The sequence below is a fragment of the Odocoileus virginianus genome, chromosome 31 (assembly GCF_023699985.2).
Source record: "Odocoileus virginianus isolate 20LAN1187 ecotype Illinois chromosome 31, Ovbor_1.2, whole genome shotgun sequence".
NCBI lineage: Eukaryota > Metazoa > Chordata > Mammalia > Artiodactyla > Cervidae > Odocoileus > Odocoileus virginianus.
This window is the reverse complement of record NC_069704.1, coordinates 6,978,653-7,001,988: the sequence shown is the minus strand read 5'-3', so window position 1 is coordinate 7,001,988 and position 23,336 is coordinate 6,978,653. Positions and strand designations below refer to the sequence as shown.

Here is a 23,336-nt window from a genome sequence, read left to right as displayed (position 1 = left end):
TTCTGTGCTGGGGGGTCCAGAAAGCCTTCCTCGGGGGGCTCCTGCCCACCCTGAGACCTTTCCCAAACTGGACCCATGCATCCAGCTGGTGGAAGGGGATGCTTGCCTGAAGCCTGCATTTGTCTCCATCCTGGGAAAGAGACGTGAGTTTGGGAGAGATCTGGCCTGCTGGCCGGATGCTGCTCTTAGGAATGGTGGCTGCTGCCAGGGTGATGCTGAGGTCTGCAACACAGCTGCCTGAGGCAAGGGGTCTGGGAAGAGAGAAGTAATGCAGAGCCATGCAGGAAGGAGATACACTGACACGCACTGGGGAGCTGTGGCCGGTTTATGTGCCAGAGAAGGTAGAATCGGGTCAGTGTAGAGAGCCAGCCTCCAGATCCGCCCCCCGATAGGACTTCCGGTGACAGTGGAAGTGTTCTATCCTGGCACCACTGCGCCTCGCCACCTATTGTATCGAACCCTGGAGATGTGGCTCAGGGAACTAAGGAACTGAACCTCTAACGGATTTAAAATGAAGTAGCCACAAGCAGACCCTGAGTCACCCCACTGGAGCCGTTCTAGTCTATCACATCCCCATGCTGCCGCCTGTGGTGAGACCCAGGGCGACTGTAGCCTCTCTCTGCCTCCGTCTCCTCATCTGTAAAATAGGGAGACGAACTAGCAACTGCGAGTATTCTAGCAAACGGCCCACAGAGAGCATATGGAACATTGCTTGGCAGGTAATAACTGCTGTCTACATGGATTCACTTTGGTTATGGCATTAAATCCTTATAATCTAGTAAGAAGTGTGTTCCCATTTCCCAGATGGGGAAGCAGAAGTCCAGATAGAGCCCTTCCTCCAGGTGGTGGAACAGGAGTGAAGCCAGTGCTTTCAGGCTCCACGGCCCATGTGCTTTACTGTAGACACGCTACTTCTCCCAAGAATTTTTTTTTTTTTGGAGTAACCCTTCTTTTGTTCCCAAAGTGAAATATGACATATTTATCTTTTTTGTGATACATCATCTTAAATCATTTAAGTCTGCAAGTATCTTTATTGGAGGATTTTTCCTTTTGCAGTACCTCTTCCATCGTTGACAATAAATATTGGTCTCAGGGATCTCTCGCTTGTGAAAGATCTATATTGTTCCCCACGGCGTATAAAATCCCAGAGTCTTAGCAGGTAAGGCCTCCCACGGTCTGTTTCCCTCAGCTTTTCCTCACGGCCTGTTGTCTTAACAGGTTCATTAGACATGAACCTGCCAGACAGAATGGACCCATCTGCAGTCCGCAGACAGACCTTGGAGTTTCCATTTCTTCTGCATGGAAACGCCATCCTTCAATCATCCACCTTTTAAAAAGGAATTTCTTTAATTTTGGCTGTGCTGGGTCTTCCTTGCTCTGCGCGGGCTTTCTCCAGGTGAGCAGGGCTCCTCTTCACTGTGGTGTCCAGGCCTCTCGCTGTAGAGCCTGCTCTTGTTACGGAACACGGGCTCTAGGGTGGGCGGGCTTCAGTACTTGCAGCACCCCAGCCCTGGAGTGCGGGCTTCAGTAGTGGTGGCTGGCAATTGTGATTCACGGGCACAGCTGCTCCGCGGCACGTGGGATCTTCCCGGCCCAGGGATGGAAGCTGGGTCTCCTGCCTGGGTAGGCAGATTCTTAACCCCTGGACCACCAGGGAAGGCCTCTCGTTTAAAGCTTAAGTACCTTTCGAGGTCTGCTTCAACCAGTGCCTCTTTGATGTGGCCTCTTTTGACCAGCCCAGCCCGTGTGCAGCCCTCACTCTCTGATACCACATAGCGCTTCTGGAACCATCCGTGGCCCAGCACAAGCAGCTTTTATCAGTATTTTGCATCCACCTGTGTCTGTGGTTTTCCATACCACGGGCCCCATAACTGCCAAGTATCTGGGCTCCATCTTACACCCTGAGGTATGCCAGGTCTAGAGCAGAGTCTGCTACCTGGAAAGCACGCAGAGTTTCACGGTGTTATAACACATTTACACCCGCCAACGCCTCTAAGAGATAATGACTAACTTTCACTGATTTCAGAGCACTAAGCTGAGACTCACAAAGGTCACTTGATAATAAAAATAATGAGGGGACAGATGCAAAGGAATGACTAAATAATAATAAATGACAGTGCTACCAGGGACATAATAGTAATAACAATAGCTGACAATGATAGCAACGTAAATGGTCTGGCTCTCTCTCTCTCTGCCCAGAGTTTCACTCTGTTTTTAGCACATTTATACCCACCAGCCCCTCTGGGAAGTAGGGACTTTCACTGGTTTACAAAGGACTAAGTTGGGACTCACAAAGGTTAAGTATTAATAACTTACCCAAGTTTCTACAACCAGCTAGGGGCGAGGCAGGGGAATCTAGAATTCATGCCCAGGACTGTCTTCTTCTAGAACCAGGAGGAAAGAAGTGAGAAGGGGCACTGGAGGGGAATGTTAAGCGTGTATCTGGCTTGCAGGGCTGTTTGTCAGCACTTGGATGTGCAAGGGATCTTTGAACCCTGGATCAACCTTCCAAAGTAGCTCTCGTCATCTGATTTCTCAGTGGAGGAACTGAGGCGTCTTAGAGGATTCAGTCATGATGTCAATGAATTCTGGCCCGCACTCTTGGATGTGTGTGACTTCCACTGCTCATGGAAAGTTCAACAAAGTGGCAGGTGTAGGATTGTTAAGAAGGTCATATTGTGGATCCCAGATCATACTGGGATGGTTCCCATGGACCGTGTCTCAGAACAGCTGCTTCAACACCCTGCTCTTTTGCAGATGTGTGCTGCCTCGTCCAAGGGTCCCTGGGGGAGAGCACCACTGCAGATGGCCTCTGTCCCTCAGAGAGCTCTGTGGCTGGGGTGGTGGACACGGGAGTCAGCAGTGTCCATTAGACATTTGATAGGCAGAGCTCCCAATTTGCATGTCACTGTCCCTCCTGCTGAAATCTGGAGAGGAAGGCCAGAGAGAGATGCCACCCCCGTCCTTCAGAATGTGAGCCCTCATTTGAGCCAGAAGGTCAGCAGGCTGCTGATAAAAGCATATGTCAGCTCTGTCCTTGGGTCCTTGCGTGCATCAGAGCAGGCATCCTTCAGAGCCCCTTCCTTGGAGAAATCAAACTAGAGCAGACCTGCCAAGAGGACTGCTGCTCTTCAAAAGCAAAGAGGAGAGGCACGCACTCGGGGGTTTCCAGCGCTTTCTCCCAGGGTGATCAGAGGGGATCAGAAAACCCTGAGGTTTGTGGTGAAGGGCAGACCCCAAGACAAGGCGCTCTGCGTGACCTGGGCGCTGAGTGGGGCTCCCTGCAGGCAGTGTGACTCGGCCTTCATCCTGGTCACAGCTTGGGACACACACATCTTCATTAGGAAAGTAGGAGATGATGAGGAAGGGGAAGGGAGAAACAACACAAAAACAACCTGGAAACTCCTAGTTTTATGAACTTGAGAAAGTCTTGTTCTTTTAACGCACAGCTGTTTTTAAGTGAAAAATCACTCCCTTGACCTTTCTCGAATGGGCCAGTGTGGTCAAGACTGCCATTAACCACTGCTCAACTATGCTTAACCAGGGGTTTCAGTGACCAGGCCCCAAGCTTGGACACGGTCACCATTTCCCTGATTAACCCGCGCACATCTCAGGGGTCCCAGAGTAGGCACAGGAGCAGCCCGGAGGCTTCCGCAGACGGCCCGTGAGTCCGAGTAGCTCCGAGCTGTGTTGGAGATTTCCCCGTTCAGTCTTTGCTCCTCAGTTGGCTGTGTCTCCCAATTCCACTCCCGAGCCTGTGGACGGGGCCTTTTAGAGTAAAGCTCACTGGATCTGGGTTCTCTGTCTTTGGTGTCTGATTTTCTGGCACAGGCATTTGGGGGTTCTGGATTTAGAGCAGATGGCATTGCTTGGCCCTGTTACTAGAATGACACTATCCTGATATTCTGGTCTAGAACTGGAAGTGTTTCCACACTCAAAGTCCTGTTTTAAAACTGACAGTGTGGCCAATCTCTGAAATACACATCGGATTCATGCTGCTGCAGGATTCATATTGGAGGCTGATGATGCCTCCGAATTTTCATCTCACGCTGCCAGTATCTCTGGGTTTCGATCCAGATTTGAGTGCACCTTTTAGTTGAAGATAACAGCACCCTCTTGGTCTCTTCCAGAATCTAGGCTGCTTTTATATTCTGATCTAGAATTCATGAAATGTCATTCATTACTTTCAGTACAATTTGGAAACACATAAAGTTAGCAATGTTGATTAAAAAAAAAAGTACTAATGTCCTCAGAATTGTGTTTGCAGCAAAATTCTACATCTCGAACTTTATCCTTCATGCTTCTGCTATTGACATCATCTGGGAAACTGGGTTTGTCATGGCTCAGCTGTGGCCCAGTTTTTCTCCTTCTCTCCCCTTTTTTTTCCTCCAGCCCTTGCTCTCCAGCCTCTTGATATTAAGATTCGTCATGTCAGGCCTGGCGCTCAGGCACGGATTGTCTGGGAACTTCTTTTTCCAAGTTCCTCTCAGCCTGCACAAACCTTGAGCAAAGAGCCCACCACGTTGTTGGGTGGGTGCTTGCTGGCATCATCATTTACCCTCCACCCTCTCCTCCACCTGGGTCTGGGAGCTCTTTTGGGGAAGAGATTTTATCTTTATGGCCTTTTCCCCCCTTCTTTGCGATCCATTTTCCTTAGACATCATGAGATAAAGATCCTAACTCGTAATAGGTGTCATGTCAGTGTATATTGAATGAGTGCATGAATGAATGAATGAGAGCGAAATACAAGAAGTACATGAGCTTTGGCCAGAGCAAAATTTGCGTGTTCCAAAAGAAAACTGAGATCTCTGGGAGCAACCTCTCAAGCCCCCATCCCTCACCCCTCAAGAATTTTAAGAAGGTCCCGCAACCCACTCTTCTCACCCTGTCAGCATCTTAACTGCCAGAGGAGACATGTGTACCGTGAAGTCACCCACGGACCATCTGGCTGGGGATCCCGTGTCCCTCCTCAGCTTCGGGAGATTACGTAACTGGACAGCAGCCTCCAGATGTTAGCAGTTTCTGCTCATTTTTTTTCCCCTCCCTTTTCAACAACAATAATAATAATTAAAACAAACACGGGCCTCATCCCCTACCCGCACCCCTGAAATTACAAACAGGTGGGTCCAGATGCCCTCCCCATCCCAAAGCCTAGTCTCTGAGCTGAGTCCTGAGCCTCGGGGAGGCTGTCCTGCCCGGAGCCAGCCCGGCCAGCTGCCCTGTGGCTCCGGCCCCAGGTCCCAGAGCGGGCCCATGGCCATGTCATGAGAAGGGCCTCTCCTGGACTTTCCCTCTCTCTGGCTCCCACCCCCGAAGCCTTGGCCTCCAACTTAAATGGATGTATTTTGGAGGACTAGGTGGCTTAAGAGATTAGTAATGAGATCCCAAGTCTTTCAGTGCCGGGTCAGGAGTTCAGAGGCGGGCCTGGGTGACTGGTGAATGGCGTAATTACGGAGCCGGGAACAAGCCTGTGGAGGGCCCCCGTGAAATGAGCCCGGCCCGGCCTCTAAAGGGACGAGTTGTCAGCCGCACAAAAGCCGACCGCCACATCCGACACTAATCACTCTCCCTTGTTAGAGGATTTACTAGCTGGAGGAGCCCGAGCCCCCTGCCCAGCGCCTCCTCGAAACGGGTGTGTGGGTTCCGGCGCTGAGCGCGCCCGAGGCCCGGCTCTGCTGTCCGGGAGATGGGAGATGGTGCTGACCCCGAGGGTCGGCGTGGTGATGACCCACACACATGTCGGACAGTCCATGGCTGACCTGTGTCCTTTCGTTAACTAGCACTCCCACTGCCGTGGTGATTATTTCTTCCTCTCCCTTGGCCTCAGTTTTCCCACCTGAAAAGGAGTAATAGAACTCTCCCTTTCACAGTGACATGAGGATGGAGCTGATGACGGTGAGCGGTGGGTGCTCACCACTGCCGTCATCGTCGCCTTTCTGCAGATCACCATTTACCCTAGGCGGGCCTCAGTTTCCTCATCCGTATCAGAGGAGCCAGACTCTCGGTACCACCGGTGGGAATCAGATCCAGACTTCACAGTCCTGATGGATGTGGCTTAGGGATGCCACTGGTCCCATTGAAACTCAGGCCCCCTACCTGGAGAGCAGGTGAGGCTGGCGATTCCTACCTTACACAGGAAGGAAAGGATCTGTGCTTGGGACAGAGTTGCCAGTTTAGGTGTTGGCAAAGAAAGTGTGTTTTGTCTTTGCCATTGATCGTGGACACCTTCTGAGGCCCCTTGCCTAAACACTTTTCCTTTAGAAGAAGGTTGGGGCACCCAATTTCTGTCCCTTAGAAGTCCTGAGTATCTGTCTGTAAAAATAAGCCGTTGAGTGAGAGGTTCCCAAGAATCAATTCTGTGACTCTCAACCATTTCTTTTCTAAGAAAGTTGGTTTCCTCGCCTGTAAAAATGTCAGGATACTGCGTGACAGTGGTGTTTTAAGTGACGTCTTTGCACTTTTCCCCTTGAGAGCCTAGGCATCTTTTCCAGGACCATTTGATCAGACCAGGGGCTTGTGCCCCAAACCACAGGATTCCAGACACATGGGGGAGATGTGGGCCAGGAGGATATTAGAGCCCTGAGGAGTGCGAAATGCCTCAGGGGTCAGGGACAGACTCTGGGGGGCGGGGGGCAGGCAACAAGGTACTAGCCACCCTGGGGCTGAGCCCCAAGGCTGGAGGCGTTTGACGCCAGGTTACCTTATCCGCGAGGGTCTGCTGGGTGGGGAGGCCCTGAGGTCTGCCGGGAGGAGGAGGTAACTCTACACCCCAGGCACCCGCCCTGTACACAGGAAATGCTTTTTTGCTCTGTTGTCCACGACAAATAATAAATCCTGAAATTGAAAGAAAGGCAATCCAGCCCTCGCCCTCCCCTTTCGGTCTTTTCAAGGCAGGTTTCAAAGGGGATGCTGTTCTGAGGGCTGGGGGAAAGTGAGCACTGTTTCCAATGGTCAGCAAAGAAGGCCTGGCTTTTTCCTCCTTTTTGCCTCTGTCTGTCTCTCTCACTAGTCGTAGCAGTAGTTTAGTCGCTCAGTCGTGTCCGACTCTTTGCGACTGCGTGGACTCTTTCACTACTAAGTGTGGAAAATGGAGACTGGAGGGGGAAATTGCAAATGTGTTAATGGAAGTTGGATGAGGAGATTGAAAGTGTGTGTGTGTGTGTGTGTGTGTGTGTGTGTGTGTACCGTGTCATGTTAGCCTCAGTTATGGATACCTTTTAAGATATTTTGTGCGTCATATTCAGAGGGTCCGTTTGGAGGAAGGGGAACAGGACCCGGGTGGGAGAGGACCACAGTGTTTCACAGTCGGCAGAAGAGGCCCTGAGCCGGGGGCGGGACATTTGGTGTCCACATCACCCTCACGGAGACCAGGCATGTGGGGCTCGTGTTAGATGCCTGATACATGTTAAGCATCAATGACATCCCTGTGATAGGTGTCAGTTCATTTTTTATTCAGCTAACTTAGTGTTTACTTCCGGCTTTCCCCTGGTAGCTCAGTTGATAAAGAATCTGCCTGCAATGCAAGAGACCTAGGTTCAATCCCTGAGTCGGGAAGATCCCCTGGAGAAAGGCATGGCCACCCACTTAGGGAGTAAGCAAAGCAATGGAATCAACCAGGCTCTGGAGTGCATTACACTAATGAGAGAGAGGGCTGTGAGTACCAGCTCTTATTGTCATCGGCTTGTTCATGGCACGTCAGCGCCGGGCGAGCCTGGGTGGTAGCCGGATGCGGCTGCCAGGCATGCTGGTGCCCCTGAACGGATGGGGTCTCTGGTGTCTTCCTGCATCCAGCGGTCATCATCACCTCCCAGCGCTGGTCGAGGCCCCCAGAGACCCGGGCTTCTGGGTCAGACGTTGTCAGCCCGGAACCGCATGTGCAGCCTTGGAAAAGCCGCGTTATCTCGATAAAGGCCACGTTCAAGGAGCCCTGCCCAGTGACCTCACTGGACACCAGTGAAAAGGGGAGATCAATCAGGCGCGGGCGGTGTCCTCGAAGCTCAGGCCCGGGGACAGATGGACGAGAAACCACAGTGCAGCGTGTTACACAAAGGCTGTGACGAAGCGTCCTCGGCTGGTCCAGCCACAGGGTGGGGAGAGGATGGACGTTGAATCAGACCACTTGGCTTTGACCTTTAGGTCCCAGGGGAGCGGCCAGTGCCTTCCAAACCTCAGAGCCCTTATCTCTCCAGGAGGGACACACACACACAAAAATGGTCATTCCTCAGGGTTCTTATGAGGGTCAGGGCATATAATACAGGGCGCAGCGTTAGTCCTGGGGGGCCCATCCTTAAGAGCTGGTGCCCTGTCCCTCCCCAGCAGGAGCTCTAAGGTGGGAACAACATGTTCTCGAAGGAACAGCCAAGCCGGCTTTCTAGAGGCAGCTTTATTTCACGTTGCTGACTCTGTGTCTGGCCTCCCAAGGCCCCTTACAGCCTGCAGTCTTCAGAGCAAGGACCCCTGCCCACCTCTGCAACCTTGTAGTTCTTGGGGAAATGGCTTGGCCTGGGACCTGTACACCTGAGGTTAACATGTGGCCTGAGTAGAAATACTCTGGACCACTGCCTGGGGAACGTGTGTGTGTGAGTGTGTGTGTGCACACGTGCTTGTGCGTGCAATCTGCGCTTACGTGTGCTGTCATTGTCGGCATGCGCCCCCTCCCCCTCCCTACTCCTTTCCTCTCTTTCTCCGTGAGGCCCTTTCCCGGGTCCCTTTGGATTGAAAGAGGAAATTGGAGAAGATGGGCTCGAGGTTTGACGAGCACTTCCTCTGTCCTGTGATTGACAAAAGGGCATGTAAATCTGTAAAAGTGAAATTGAGGAGAAACCTCCTGGCATCTCCCTTGTGTGGGAAAATACCAGAACGCCCACTCCCCCTCTTCTCTCTCCGTCCCCCGCCTTTGTGTACATCGTGTGTGGGTGGAAGATAAACTGGATTTAAAAAACCCTTTGAAAGCAAGACGTCGTTAACTCCTCTAATTGAAAGCAGTCTTCTGCAAGGGAGGAGGTTTGGAGGCGGGTGCTGGGTGTCGCGGCTGGCAGTGCCTGGTGTGGACGAAAGTCCCCAAGTCCTAGGGCCACAGAGGCCTCTGCTTCTGCCAGCTGAGAGCCAGCCCAGAGGACCGTGCAGCATTCTTTCAAGACTGTCTCTCTGTTCCCCGCTGGGCTCTGACCCCACCTGTCTGTCAGGCATGATGGCTAGAATCAGATCTTTGAGGACTTTCCCAACTCACATAGATGATCTCAAAGCTCTGGAAGAAGAACTTCCAGCTCTTTTGCAGCACACACACCAAAAAAGGAAAAATAACACAAAACAGAAAACACGTTGCTGGAATGACTGCAGTAAAATTTTAGGTTACTTCTCCAGTTGCCTTAGACAGAAATTCTGACTGTGATAGGAGTTAGCTTTTGGCCTCAGGGTATCAGAGTCATGGGATCCCTGTGCCAACTCAGACCTACAGGAGCATCACATTTCACTGCAGCATCGATACTTTTGCTGGAAGGAACTGGATATCAAAAGGTGGCAGAATGTCAGAACAGAAAAGCCCTTTGGGGTTACATCTTACTCCATCCTTCTACAATCAGGAACAATGAATGTCAGAGAAAGTCAGCAACTGAGTCGGTTCTAGGAGGCAGGTCCTGGAGCCTGGCAGCTCGGGGCTCTTTGAACCACACAGCCCCGTCCCAGAACAGGCCTGTAACGGCCTGCTTTTGTCTGCTGAATCAGTCAGCAGACCAGAAGAAACAACCAGAAAAAATCCCAAGTCCATTCTCTGTTACAGCCCTCAGCCACGTGTAGACAGGCTCTCTTCAAATTATACGTACAGTTAAGAGTGGGGGCTGACTTTGTGCCTGGATTTGCGTTTCGGTTCTACTAACTCGTCGTGTGACCTTCAGTGAATTTTGCTGTTGTTCAGTCGCTAAATCGTGTCTGACTCTTTGCGACCCCATGGACTGCAGCACGCCAGGCTTCCCTGTCCCTCACTAGCCCAGAGTTTGCCCAGGTTCATGTCAGTGAATTACCGGGCTTCAATTTCCTTATAGATTAAATGGGTATAATAATAGCACCTGTCTTACCTAGCCATCATTGAAGACTGGATGCTTTCATACGTCCAGAGTCCTGAAAGCAGTGCCCAGCAGACATCAGGCAGCTGGTATACCCTGCTGGCGTTACTGGTGTTCACTGGGTACCTCTTATGTCCTGCGTGCTGGGCAATTTGCTGCGATTTATTTGAGGGTAAATGAAACATGGTTCTCACCTTGGAAGCCTTCAGAGTTTAAAGGGATAAGACTGAGCTCTAAACAACTATAATCCAACCTGACAAGAGCTGTAGTGGAGGCATACATAAAGAACTATATGGTCACAGAAGAGGGAGCAATTAATTCTGCCTGGGGGTGGTGAGCAAAGGCTTTCAGAGGAGGGGTGATATTTGAGACTGGCTTTGAAGTATGTGTAGTGTTTCACGAAATGGGCCCTCATCGAGTGCCATGGAGGGAAGTGGGGGCTGGGGCAGGGGGAAGAAAACTGGGCACACGCATCGCCACAGTGGAGTCTGCGGCACGTGGGAGGGAGGGTGGTGCAGTGGGAAGGGAGCCCGTGCATGCACCTGCCTGGATGGGACGCAGCTGGCTGTGCACCTGGGGATGTGACCGAACCAGCGCCCCAAGGCCCTCGTAAGCTGCGTCTAGGGAAGTTTCCATCCTGTGGTCCAGGGGCAGCCATGGATGGGGTAGCAGGGCAACATGATGCATTCTTCATTGTGAAAGTGAGTTATGGAACCTCTGGAGCAGGGATGGAGCAGTGGTAATGGATCTGTCTATCAGTGTAGGAGGCGCAGGTTTGATCCCTGGGTGGGGCTGATCCCCTGGAGTAGAAAATGACAACCCACCTGTTTTCTTGCCTAGAGAATCCCATGGACAGAGGGGTCTGGCAGGCTACAGTCCATAGGGTCTCAAAGAGTAGGACAAGACAGAGCGCACTTGCATGCACACACACACACACACACTCTCTCACACTCAGGAGCAGGGCGAGCATGTGGAGTGACTGGAGTCGAGGAGAATGGTTCTCAGTGCCTGCTTCTCCATCAGAGGAAACAGAGGTTTTAATCAAACAGCAGCTGGGCTGCCATGTGATGGAGTGCTCAGAACGTGGACTCGGAGTCCAGGACCCTGCTGTTATACACGATTGGATGCGTGAGCTTGAAAGAGTAATTGAAAGCTTCCGTGCCTTCTTTCCTCATCAGAAAAATGGGATAATTCCAGCCTCCCTGAATAAATGAGAGGATTAAGGGATACTGTGCCCATGAGACCTTGGGGGATAGTATTCCTGTGGATGTTCTTAAGCTGCTGGGGCACCACTGCGCTTCCCAGATGGAGAGACAGGATGGGAGAGATGTCCAACTGATAAGTGGCAGACAGAACCAGCCCAGGTCCCCTGTGTCTCTTGGTTTCTATTTTTAAAGTAAGCACAGATATCTCTGAAGATGACAGAGAGTCTGAGGCAGTGTGCTAAAGATGAGACATCCCCCTTCAAGGTCAAGGGGAAAGGGGGGGGGTGGTTCCTGCACTAAGATGAGGTTGAAAGGCAGCGACTTGCCCAGCTTCCATCAGAGATATAGAGCTGGGCTTCCTGCAGAAGCAAGTGACATGGAGACCAGGATTTCTGCTATGAATCCTTGGGTAAGGGTAGGAATCTCACCAGGGATGGTCCTGCGTCAGGGAGGGAGGCTTGAAAGGATGGAGAACCCAGGAGACAACGGGGCGTTGGTTCTGGGGCCAGAAAGTCATTGTTTTCATATCAGGTTTACCACTTACTTGCTGTGATGTATTGTGCAAGACCCCTGCCCTCCCTCGACCACTGAAAAAGAAATGCTCCCAGTTGGTAACCTACTTAAGTCCCGCTAACTCTAAAGCTCTAAAATGTGGAAGCTTGTGAGTGTTGCTGCTTAGAGGAAAGAGTAGAAGAAAGCACAGCTAGACATCTTCCCCTGACGGTTGGGAAGAATCTGCCCAAAGGTAAGCTGGGCTGTTTATGAATGAAAGAGAGTCCTCCATCTGAGAAGTAATCAGGAAGATGCTGGGTAATTCCTCCTCTTACCCCGAAAAGACATAAGTGATGGTGCTTGCCAGCCCAACCACATCTGCTCTTTGCATGACAACATTATATGAATTTCTCTCCCCTCCCTTCTCTGGATCATATATTTATTACTGTATTCAGTCATTTATTAATTGATTGATTGATTCATTCAATCACTTATTTATTCAGTCATTTAATCATTTGTTAATCATTCATTCAGTGAATATCAATGTCAATCATTCAATATGATATTATCTATTTTATTTCAGTTTATTGTGATGAGAATACTTGAAAAGAAATCTACCCTCTCAAGTTTTTATGGGCACAATACAGTAGTACTGACTATGTTACTGTTGTTTAGTCTCCAATTGTGTCTGGCTCTTTGTGACCCCATGAACTGTAGCCTGCCAGGCTCCTCTGTCCATGGGATTTCCCAGGCAAGAATACTGGAGTGAGTTGTCATTTCCTTCTCTAGGGAATCTTCCTGACTCAGGGATCAGACCCACATCTCCTGCAAGTCTCCTGCACTGAGGGTGACTTCTTTACCACTGAGCTACCTAGGAAACCCCATTATTGATTATAGGTATAGTGTTATACAGCAGATCTATTAAAATTTTAATCAACTTGCTTAACTGAGACTTCATTGTTGATTTATACGTTGATTTATAAACTTATATCAACTCCTTTGTCACTTTCCCTGCTGCCCCTGGCCGCTCTCATTCCACTCTTGAATTCTGTGGGTTTAACTGTGTTAGATACCTCATATAGTGGAATCACGCAGTATTTGTTTCTTACTGACTACCTGGGTGCACTTAGAATAGCCTTGAGATTCCTCTGTGTAGTGACATACAGCAGTGTTTCCTTATTTTTTCAGGTTTAATACTGTTCTATCATGTGTACCCACCACATTTAGTTTATCCATTTGTCTGTTGGTGACATTGGGGTTGTTCTCACATCTTGGCTGTTGCAAATAATACTGCCATGAGCATGGGCATAAACAATGCAGCAAGATCACTGTCAGCTAGAGGAGACCCTCTCCTTATCTCTCTAGAAGAGCCTAGAGATTGCTGATGCTTCTAGAGCCTCCGTGATGTATCCCGCAAACCAGTGAGTGATGTAAAGGCAGGGAGGAGAGTTCGTTCATACCAGGAGGACAGAGAGTCAAAAGGTTGCTGTGTTTACCTGCCTGACATCTCTGGGGCCTGGTCATCTCTTGACCCGGGGGTCAAGGTCGAATCCTTGGTATCAGTTGAAGGATTTGTGTCTTAGAGATCAGGAGTGAGAGCAGAATGACTCTGCCTGGGATTGAAGAGAGGTGGAGGTTGGGAAGGGAGAGGGGGTGGGAGAGTTTGGGAAGGCTGCTGAAGACACTGGTTGAAGAGAGAGGATGAGTAAAGAGCAGCCTCGGGGGTGATGATGGGAGAGCTTGTGTCCCCACGGGGTGAGCAGTGTAACCCCCTCCTCGTTCCCCCACAAAATGTCCATTAAAGACTACGCTACTCAGTAAGACTTTGTGGAATTGGATTTGCCTTTTTAGAAGATACAAAACGTGACTGGTTGAAAGCAGTGCACCTGCATAGCATCCGGTATCTTGGGGATCACACTTAGATATGTGACCCTCCTTTTGCCCAAGGGCAAGGCTCCTTTCTTCTCAGAGAGAGCCGGGTGCCAACCCCTTCCATCAATGGCTGCTGAATGAGCAAATTCACATAAGGTCTGTAAAAGTGGGGGGCTTGTGAGTGTCCCCTCCCACTTCCCCTGTAACCTTCCCCCACCTCCCCAGGAACATAGATGGTTTTAACACTGGCTGGGGCTTCGGGCAAAGGTTCAGCTACATTTGTTTGTTCCTCTCTGATCTGCTTTGACTGTCCATGGTCAGGATCACAGCCAGCCCGAAACAAACACAACACTAAATAGGAAACCAGGAGAATAAAATAACAGCAGTACATCCCTCTAAGCCCTGTCTGGTGCTGATCAAGTTGATGAGATAAGAGGAAATTGTGTTTAAGCAGTAAGAGGGCTCTGTTCATGTCGGAGACTCCTCTGACCGTGCATGCTGTAGATGCAGAGATAAGCCCCGGGCTCCAGCACTCCAGAGATGCACTCCACCACGCTCTGCTGGGGGACAGGCAGCTAAGAACACAAGGGGAGAGAATTCCAAAAGGATACATGTCGAATCGCTGGCCTGGATTTCAAATGCCATAGATAGTTTATGTGAAGTCTCGCACTGTTGTAAAATGTAACCTGATCCCCCTGGCGGATCTGCAGGAACTAAGTTGTTTTTGAGAAAAATAAATAAACTTGAAAAAGTCTGCCAGCCCATTAAGTTGGCTATGTTTTACCCACAGCCTCCTCGGTATTAGGCTTCTAGGGATTTGAATAACTGAAGTCATCACCTAATTTCTGGCCGATGAGATGGATGATTCTTGGCACCTTTACTCTCTTTAGGAAGTTACCTGTGACATTCAGGAAACTAACACTGTGTTCCCAGGACCCGCTCACACCTTGGGGAAGGGGAAGGGCAACTTTGGCAGCGAACAAGTTTCAGTACTTTTCTGTTTTAAAGCGATGAAGCTCTCAAAGGAAACAATACAAGGCATCCTGATATATAAAACAGATGGATGAAGATGCTTTGGTTGAAACCATGGAGCAGAAGCTAAACACATCTTCCTCTATCCTGAAGCCCAGATTGACACCTCCAAGCAACCCTAGGAATCCAGAGGTGACACCTTGAAAAGCCATGACCTAATCCAACATTCAGATGTGAAAGATAACCTGAGGTCCAAAGATGAGAGATAGCTAGTCGGCAATTACACATCAAATGTTGAGGGAGTCGGAACCAGGACCAGGTATCTTAACCCAGCTCACCATTACAGGAACTCCCTGGGTGATGATGTGATTCTCCAAAGTTGGTTAAGACACTTTTCTTCTTCTATTTGATATTTCAAGAATGAACTGAAGATGTTAACTTTAAGGGAAACTGGGTGAAGCATATATGTAACTCTTGGTATTTCTTCCTTTGCAAGTTCCCTGTAAATATAAAATTATTCCAAAACAAAACATTTATTTTAAAAGAAAGCATTGCAGCTTGCAATTGTGGATTACAGTGCGGCCATGTGTTTTAGCTTGACTTTGATTAGTGAATTTGATGTGCAACTTTCCGTGCTATTTTTAATTCTTCTACCCTCATCTGTATGACTCCCTGGGTATAGTATAACTTCCTTTGATTTTAATAAATAGAATCCTAATGTACTTATCCACTTATACCTCATTCTTTATTCATTCCATGCTATGCTTTTGCAATCTATGTTGTCATCTATGAACTCACAAATAGGGCTTCTATTTTTTTTGGCCAGGGTCCATATTGAACCAGGTGTCAGATATTCTCAGGATCATCCCCACATTTGAATCTCATTCAGTCCTCTTAATATTCTTTTGCTTATGGAATCCTAACATGTGAATGTGTCATCTTTACTCACCCCTTCTTCAGCAGGGGAGCATATAAACTATCCCTGATCTTTTTTTTAATTTATTTGTTTATAATTGAAGGGTAATTGATTTACAGTATTGTTTGTTTCTACCAGATATCAACATGAATCAGCTATAGGTTTACCCATGTCCCCTCCCGCTTGAACGTCCCTCCCACCTCCCTCCCCATTCCACACCTCTAGGTTGTTACAGAGCCCTGATTTGAATCCCCTGAGTCATGCAGTAGTTTCCTTTTGGCTGGCTGTTCTCCATACGGTCACGTATGTTTCCATGTTACCCTGCATACGTCCCACCTCTCCTTCCTCCCTCCACAGCCATGTCCTTACGTCTGTTCTCTGCGTCTCCGCTGCTGCTCCGCGTGCAGGCTCATCAGCACCGTCTTTCTGGATTCCATATACATGCGTTCATATACAGTATGTGTTTTTCTCTTCCTGGCTTACTTCACTCTATATAATAGGCTCGAGGTTCATCCACCTCATTAGGGCTGACTCAAATGCATCCCTTTTTATGGCTGAGTAACGTTCCATTGTGTATATGTACCACGGCTTCTTTATCCATTCATCTGTCGATGGACATCTAGGTGGCTTCCCTGTTCTAGCTGTTGTAAAGAGGGCAGTGAACGTTGGAGTACATGTGTCTTTCAGTTTTGGTTTCCTCGGGGTATATGCCTAGTGGTGGGATTGCTGGGTCATATGATGCTTTCATTCCTAGTTTTTAAGGACCCTCCACACTGTTCTCCATAGTGGCTGTTATCCATTTACATTCCCACCAACAGTCAGTGTAAAAGGGCTCCCTCTTCTCCACACCTTTTCTTAGCATTTATTGTTTGTAGAATTTTTGATGATGGCATATCCCTGATCTTTTGCTACTGAAGATATTGCTGGAATGGATAGTCTTGATCCTTGTATATATATATATTTTTTTTTTCCTTTCCTTTTTTTTTGTTTTACATGCATATGTTTGTTTGTGTAATTGATATTAGATGATCTCACTTTTTTTTTCATAGCTTATATCTAGGTTAGCCTTACTTCTTAGACGAGTCACCTAAGACCCACAGATGTGGAATGACAGGCCCGTTTTCTCAGAGAATATTGAGAAAGGAGTCCCAATAGAGATGCAAGGAAAAACACTAATCTGGGATGACCTTTTGCAAAGAGTCTGACGTATCTCAAGAGTACCGTAGCTGTTCTTGTCCTTTTCCATCCTAGTTCTTTTCTGGTCTGCAGCTGGCAGTTACGTAGACATATGTGATTCCTTGATGAGTGCCTGCACCCGCTGTCACCCCAAGCTCCTCTCCCTGTCTGCCTCGTCTGATGTCTTGTACCAGAGTGTTTGACCAATTGCAGTTACTCAGTAAATAGTATTGGAATGAATGACTGAACCAATGGGATGAAATGACATGAGGACAGGAAATTCCTCAGTTTGAAGAATTCTACTTGTCTATACCTGCTTCGTGTTTCTTGGAGTGTCAGTTGGTATGTCTGTCATTGAGGGTGAGGGGCTGTGTGTATGTGTAGATACTCACACACACACCCAAATGGTGGAGCCGATATCCTTTGGGGAGAACAGATGCTGACACTGTTCCGGTCTGTGTCATTAATCTGGCTCTGAGCACAGTTTACAGATTTGTCCTGAACGGATGCTTGGTATTCAGAGTTCGTGACAGATTCAGGCCGTGAGGCCTGCCTTTGCTGCCACTTTCCCCAAGTTCTGATTATACCAGGCAGTTCATCATCCTGGGCTTCTGCTTTCCTCTGAGACTTTACTTCTGTTTCTTCCATGGGCAACACCCTTCCATGTGCAGCCACCCTCTTCTTCCAGACCCAACTCAAGTGTCAACTCCTCCAGGACATGTCCCCACAAGAACTTCTCTGACATCTCTGCCACCCAAATGTGTTATCCCTCCTTTGCTGAATGCCATGGAAGGTTTTCTCATCTGCATTATTAGAATGTGGACTCCTGGAATAGACTCTTGTCTGTTCATCACTGTTTTTTCCTGCAGTGTCAAGAACAGAATAGGTGGATAGTGAGGTGTTGTTGAGTTGAATTTATTTCAACCTCTAAAACCCTCTAAGACATGTGTTTCCCTTGATTGATTGATTTATTTTTTTCCAGGTGTGTCGGACCAAGGTGATCGATCTCAGCGAAGGCATCTCCCAGCACGCCTGGTACCCTTGCACCATGAGCTACCCGTATTCCCAGCTGGCTCAGACCACTTTCTGGGTCCGGGTAAGTCAAAGCTTTGAGAGCCACAGACTGTCCAGCGAGGCCCCCGGGGAAGCACTGTCTCCCTTGGCCCTTTCTCAGGATGGTTTTGTCTACCCGCTGAGGGTGTTAATGGAAAGGACAGAGAACAAAACGGTTAGCAGCAGGATGCTTCCTGGAATGGAATCCCTTAATTGCTCATGGGATGCCTTCAGTCAGTCTTGTTTTGGCCGAGAGTTTAGATATCATTTAGATGTCGTTCTGTTAAATCATCTTGCCTTGAAGTCTTCACTGAGCCCTCCAGGGAGAAGGAACTGTCCTTTCCCTTCTAGTCCTCCACATGTGGTCATCTGTTGGGTGACACTCGTCATGTGCCGTGGTATTCCGTAGCTGTCCACAGGCCCATCTGCCTGACTGTGGACTGCGATTCTCACCCACATGGAACTCCGCCATCTACAGAAATGCAAAGGCACATCTTATTTACCTTTGTCTCCTTGATGGCTAGTGCAGAGGTTGGTCAGCATGGAGCAGTGATGAATAACAAGTCTCATTTCATGTGGTTTTAGTGTGTGCTGGACTGTTAGTATCTTGCAGGAGCCTGCCAGGCATCCTGTGATGCACCTATTTACAGATCCATGACTTAGAGGGTAGGGAATTTAGGCTCAGAGTGGCTCAGTCATCACTGGGCATCACACAGCTTGAAAAGAACAGAGCCAAGATGAAAACAGTCTCTGACCTCAGAGGCCATGCTCTTTGCTCTGAGGTTTCGCTGCCTCCCGTTCCCACCATGGACCATGATAAATAGTCCAGCTCCCGAAATGGAAGATTCTTCTCAAAACCCCTGCCCCGGGGCCGCCGCACCACCGCATGCCTAGCTGCATGGCTGAGCCTCCTGGGTCTCCTGCATTTCAGGCATACTTTTCTCAACCAATGGTCGCTACCGCCGTCATCGTCCACCTGGTGACCGATGGGACCTACTATGGGGACCAAAAGCAGGAAACCATCAGCGTCCAGCTGCTTGATACCAAAGAACAGAGCCACGATCTAGGTGAGCGTATGGCTTGCTCTTGCTACCTGCCTCCCCATCTGCCCGTGGGTGGTTTGTAAGGATAGGCTGAGAATGAGTTCTCGCCTCCTGTCGCCTCTTATTGCTGCTCTATTTACCATCAGGTTGTCTTCAGATCAGGATGGGTCTGTGTGCACCTAGAGAAGCCCGAATCGGATGGGTATGGGGGTAGGAGATTCAGGTCAAAGTCCTCTTTTGACTGAATAAAGATGCTTTTCCATTGTATGTATCATCACCTGAGACCCAAAGAGACACACTGAGAGGCCCGGGTCACATGGCCAGAGCTAGCCAGCAAGCAGGGAAGCCGGGTTTTCAGAATCAGCACCCACTGCCCTTCACCCTGTAACCAGGAGCGTCCGCCATAGCAAATGAGCTCTCACTTGAGATGTGGTGACCCATGCCGAGCACAAGACCCCACACTCAGAAAGCCCCACCACCCCCTCCCACACTGCCCAGACACCCTGCTCAGCCTACTCTGGAATTCCAGGCCGGCGCAGAAGTCCCGGCTTCAAAGCTGTGCCCTACGATTCCACAGGGAGCTCGTTTCAAAGCCCCATAGGAAGCAAACTCGCCAGGGGTTACGTCGGGGTCAAGCCGCAGCTCAGGCAGTGGGGAGGGGTTTTGTTTTGTTTTTATGTTTACTTATTTGGTCAGTTTTCAAGGCAAGGGGGAAACGCATTAATAAGGAAGGGAAAGGAAACCCCTCTGGATTTATCCAGATTCCTGGGAAATGTCCCTAAGCGAGAAGCAAATATTTTCATAGCTGTCCTGGCATCGCAAAGGGCTCTGTGGAGAGGTTTTCAGAGGAATGGAAAGACTCGGGCTCCAGCAGAGATCTTTGGTTCTTGCTATTTGATGCCCAAGTGTCCATCTTTCCCTCCCCATCGGCTCCCCTGTCCTGCATCCTCAGCACCCTGGCGTTCCCATGGAGGCTCTGCGGCTCTATGCCAGTGGACCCCAGACACAGACCTGCTAGACTGGGAGCCTCACGCCCGAGCAGAGCAGGACTCCCAGCGCTTGGTCAGGGTGATCTCACTTTTTAGAGGCCGACACTGAGGGTCAGGGGCTTGGTGGGCTCACATAGTAAAGAAGTAAGTATCTGTTATCCGTGTCAATCGCTCAGTCGTGTCCGACTCTTTACAACCCCATGGACTGTAACCCACCAGGTCTTCCTGTCCATGGGATTCCCCGGGCAAGAACACTGGAGTGGGTAGTCGCACCCTTCTCCAGGGGATCTTCCCAATCCAGGGATCAAACCCGGGTCTCCTGCATAGCAGGCAGGCTCTTTATCACTTGAGCTGTCAGGGAGACCTACAAAGCCAGGATTGAACTGATGTCCATCAGGCACCAAAGCCAGCTTTGCTTTTCCCAACGCCAACCCTCCCCATCATTCTCCTCCCTCTCCTTATGTACCTCTTCTCCCCGCCCCGCTCGCTCCCCACCGCTTTTCAAAGCCTGGGGACTTCTAGAAAGAACTGAGAGCTTCTGGGCGAAGCAGTTTGGATTCTCCTTGGACTCTGGCTGGCACAGTGTTCTGTGTCCTCCTGGAAAGCCATCTCCTGCCACATTTCTGCGTCTCCTGTCTGCCAAATGGATGCAGAGGTCCTTCGCACACAGGGCTGGGCCCAGGTTCCTAGCTTAAAAATGAGAGGAGGCTTCTTTTTTACCCCAACAATGACCTGTTTCTGTGAACTGTTTCCCTCATCTTGATGACTGCCTGAAAACTAGCAGCTCAGACCAGCCAAGCCCTCCCGCGAGGTGGGAGGGAAGCCAGCGCCAGCGAGGCTTGGCCCAGGGGTGGCCCTTTGAGGGGGAGCGGGGGCCGTGGGCGCTAGGTGAAGGGAGAGCTTAGGGAGCGGCGAGGCGAGGGGATTGGAAAGATTTGGAGCCGAGAGAAAAAGGCAGACAAAGAAACTTTCAATCAAACTCAAAATCCCCACTGGCCACCCAATGGTGCTTTTGTGCAGTGACATGAAAGGGTCTGGGGGCTTCGGGAAGGGCCCGTTGGGGAGGGCGTGACTGGCCTTGAGTAATGAGCCTGGCCCCCCGGCCCTCTGTCTCCCCTGACAGGCCTCCACGTCCTGAGCTGCCGGAACAATCCCCTGATTATCCCTGTGGTCCATGACCTCAGCCAGCCCTTCTACCACAGCCAGGCGGTACGCGTGAGCTTCAGTTCACCCCTGGTCGCCATCTCGGGGGTGGCCCTCCGCTCCTTCGACAACTTTGACCCCGTCACCCTGAGCAGCTGCCAGAGAGGGGAGACCTACAGCTCTGCGGAACAGAGGTAAGGCACCCCGGGTCTGCGCGCTGGGGGGACCCTGCAGCCGGGCCGCCGTGGGTGTTGCAGGAAAAGGTCTGTGCGTTTCTCCCTTCTCCATCGTCTGGCCTCTGGCCGGCTCTGCCTTGGGGCTTGGGAGGACCCCACGACTCTGAGTTCCAGGCGGTGCGGGAGGGCAGTAGACATGGTTGTGGAAGGAGGACCTCTTTCACCCTGTTCGAGGTCCCAGCGCTGACGGCGACCTGCAGGGTGATCTTGGGAGCATCACTTTCTCTCTCTGGACCTCAGCATCCTCATTTGAATGAAGTGAGGGGTGGTGGATTAGCTGTCTTCCAGCTCTGAAATACTGGAACCTTCTGCATCCTAAGTAGCACAGGCAAGAGGCATAACCCTCCTGGGAGATAGCCCCAGTGGTCCTGGTGTCTGTCTTATAACCACGTGGCTCTGCGGTGCCTTGATCTGTATCTGTTAATATACCTAGTGTGGAGCTCGGAGAGGAGGGGGGTCCTTCCTAGAAAAAATATGAGCTCTAGTGAGTCTCAGTTGTCTCCTTTGGGGTAATATCTACCTGGCAGGGTGGTCGTGAGAACTGAATGGTGTGCCTCAGATGAAAGTGCTCCTACGAACTCTTAGGCACTGTGCAAAGATAATGTGTTGATTGAGAGTGTTTATCACCACTTTCTGATGCGATGCTGATGCTGTTCTGTGCATAATTCCACATAAAGTTCTTCTAGTTGAGCTGGAATAATCCTCAGAGCTCATCTAGTATATCTGCATTGTCCAACTTCCATGTTACCCTCTGGGTTTTCAGAACAGGAAGGGCTGGTCCAGAGTCACACAGCATCTCTGACGTCTGTTTAAAGAGTTGGGGGTCTCAGTGGGCTCCCCCGAAGCAAGGCCCTCTGAAAGGCAGTCCCGCTCTGCCCTGTATACCTGGGAGCAGGAGAGAAAGGAGGAGTGGGGAGAGGGGACCCCAGCCTTTCCCACGCCCCTGCCACCAGAGGACACAAAAGGTGGTTGCAAAACCCGCATTGTTTTGCACCCACTGTCTCTAGCTTCTGTTGTGCAAAGTCTGTCGCAATCCTTCATAGGCAAAAGAGCTCCTTAAATATCATTCATTGTTGTGTTTCACCCTGAGAGGGCTTTTTCATCCCTGCCTCTCCAGACTATAAAAACAAGTTAATTCTCAGAACCCAGGGAAACAATGTCGACGCAAAATGCAAATCCGTCAGACCCTCTCGGCAACGCTTTCCCGTCCCTAACCAGCCACCAAGACCATCCCCGAGTTGAGCTGAGGCCAGCGCTGGCTTCTTTGAATCCTTCATTAGCGGTTCCCGTGTCCCAAGTGAACAGTAAGACATGTTTAACCTTGAAAACAAGTCCATCAGTAAGTGTCTGTTGAAGTCCTTTGACCTCTCGTGGAAACACACGGAACTGGGGCAGGACGTTGCCCTGTCTCTGACTGGTGGTGGGATGGGGAGCCAGACCCCTGTCTTCTCTGGGCCTGTCTCCCCACGTGTGAAATGACAGCAGTGAAGATCTGTGTTCTCTGTGATTCCTTCCACTTGGAACAGTCTGTGATTCCCAGGAGGTAGGCGCGGTGAGAGGGGAAGAGGAGGGGACCCACGCTGATTTCATCATCTTATTTCATTATCACACCTGTCTGGTGAGGTATGGACAGAGTGAGTGAGCCAGGACCATGGAGGGAGTGGGAGGTAAGATCTCGCTTTGTCCGCCCCTGAGAACCACACTCTGCTCCCCAGGACCAGGCTCATCCAGGAGAGAAGAGGACTTCCCAGGCCTCCTCCCTGACGAGCTCTTCTCAGTGAGACGGAGTGGAGTGATGGAGGTGCACTCCCGGGGCCGGCTGGCCGGGCCCTGAGCTCCCTGGGTCTAAGATAGGCTGCTCCTCCTGAATGCCAGGCTGTGGGGTGGGAGTGGGGCGGGGAGTCGGGGAGGACCGCAGCTGCCCCTGGGGCGCTGAAGAGGGATTTACCCTAACAGACAGGACTGTGCAAACGTGCAAATGCCATTAAAACAAACAAACCAGGAGGAAAGAAAAGAATAATAAGCAACAACTGTAAAAAGCCACGGGATGTTTTTCTTCATTCTCGAAGCACCAAGGTAAATAGCATCCCTTTTTATAGCTCAGCTGCTCTAGTGGAAATGGCCCACTTGACTCTCAGCTGCTTCCCAGGTAGTGAAGTGTGGCCCCCACCGCCCCCC

At 50.2% G+C, this 23,336-nt stretch overlaps 1 protein-coding gene across 1 annotated transcript in view; it reads left to right on the top strand.

Annotated features, from left to right (window-relative positions):
• PAPPA (pappalysin 1) overlaps positions 1-23,336 on the top strand; it is a 259,266-nt gene that overhangs the window by 162,425 nt on the left and 73,505 nt on the right. Inside the window, exons 11-13 of the mRNA XM_070459199.1 lie at positions 17,677-17,790; positions 18,679-18,814; positions 20,903-21,116. Coding sequence (XP_070315300.1) covers positions 17,677-17,790; positions 18,679-18,814; positions 20,903-21,116 — 464 coding nt within the window. The remainder of the gene's footprint in view (positions 1-17,676; positions 17,791-18,678; positions 18,815-20,902; positions 21,117-23,336) is intronic.